General features: G+C 49.1%; 1 protein-coding gene across 1 annotated transcript; it reads left to right on the top strand.

Annotated features, from left to right (window-relative positions):
* Positions 1-182: 182 nt before the first annotated feature.
* On the top strand, positions 183-774 carry Pmar_PMAR020985 (hypothetical protein; the record flags this gene model as incomplete). The annotated part of the gene is made up of 1 exon (XM_002772188.1): positions 183-774. A coding segment is annotated over one exon (592 nt), but the record flags the coding sequence as incomplete, so codon positions are not given.
* Between the last annotated feature and the right edge of the window lie 619 nt (positions 775-1,393).

Below are 1,393 nucleotides of genomic sequence, written 5' to 3'. Positions count from 1 at the left end.
TATCGGGCGTGCGCGAAATGCTCCAGTGAGTAACGGCAGGCAGGAAGGCCAGAGGATAGATATATGATGCTGAGATTAGGTGTTTGAGTTATCATTGCTGCTAATTAAATTGATACTATGAGCATGTGAGATAACTCCGTAGCCATCTGGCTCAAGTCTGTATTTTTACTCTCCATTTTCACATGAGTACTAGTCGCGTTGAGGAACCGTCCAAACCAACCGAGTCGGCCGACCGTAACATGGTGACAGCTGGTGGCGGTTCGACGCTCAAGATGGACGACGCGGATAGTAAATCCGAAGCGGCTAGCAGTACCATGGGAGCACTCTTAAAGGATGAAGAATCCTACAAGAAAGAGCTCACGAAAAGGAGAGTCCTACGAGGCAGATTGAGAGGCAAAATTCAGAAGGTCCAAGCGGCGATGGAATGCATCATCGTACCAGAGGACCAGGAGACCACTGAAGAGCTGGCGACATTAGAGATACAGGAGAGTCTTCTGCACGATCAACTTCGAAGAGCAGAGAAAGATATCGCGGAGTTACAGGAGCTGAGACAGGGAGTGGTGTCCGAATTGGGGAAGGAAGAACATCGCTCTAGGGCATCGCGATCGGTTTTTTCTTATGACGATCGTGATGGTACCTCTACTTCGGAGGTCTACTTGCCTACGGTATCAGGAAAGGAGAAGTTTCATCAGTCCGAAGACGAGATCAAACCAAGAACTGAGAATGCGGACCGCAAGGACAACTGCGGAACGAGAGACTCAAGGACAGTCCCAGGTAGGGGGGAAACTCGCCGCGCTAGCGTAGTAGTCGCGAATGCATCTCCAAGATTGTTAGCTGAAATGCCAGTGCCACAGAGTCTCACAAATGAGGGTAGGGATTATGGTGTGTCGAGCCAGAGGGGATATGTGCGACGGGAACCCAGAGTAGGGATCAATACACAGGGGGTTTCGAAGTTAGCATTGCCACAGTGTGAGGATATCCTTGATCTAGATTCTCATTTTGAGGTTGTTGAGGGGATTTTACAAGAATCTGGGGCTGGTAGCTATTCAGAGGGTACTGATGCACGGTTACTGTTCACAGTACGTGATGATATCCGGATGGCATGTGTGGGAAAACTACTTACTACCCTTCCATCGGGGGCAGTGAGGGACTGTGCAAAAAGAGCGGCTCAGAGATCTAAGTATTGTTGGGAGCGAATCAAGGATCAGCTACGTTGTCGATTTTGTAAGAGAACGGCTATAATTGGGAACATCCGAGAGTCATTAGCAAAGCTCAGCTATGGTGGTCCTGGTAAGGTAGATCAGTTCTTGGACTCGGCTGAGACGATTGTACTTCGGTGTCATAAGGCGTATAAGGATAAGAGTGAGACGTTCAGGGTGGTCAGAGCGATAGT

This window comes from Perkinsus marinus (assembly GCF_000006405.1).
Source record: "Perkinsus marinus ATCC 50983 genomic scaffold scf_1104296961786, whole genome shotgun sequence".
Classification (NCBI taxonomy): domain Eukaryota; phylum Perkinsozoa; order Perkinsida; family Perkinsidae; genus Perkinsus; species Perkinsus marinus.
Note: the sequence above shows the minus strand (reverse complement) of the source record. Positions and strands in the feature narration are given on the sequence as shown.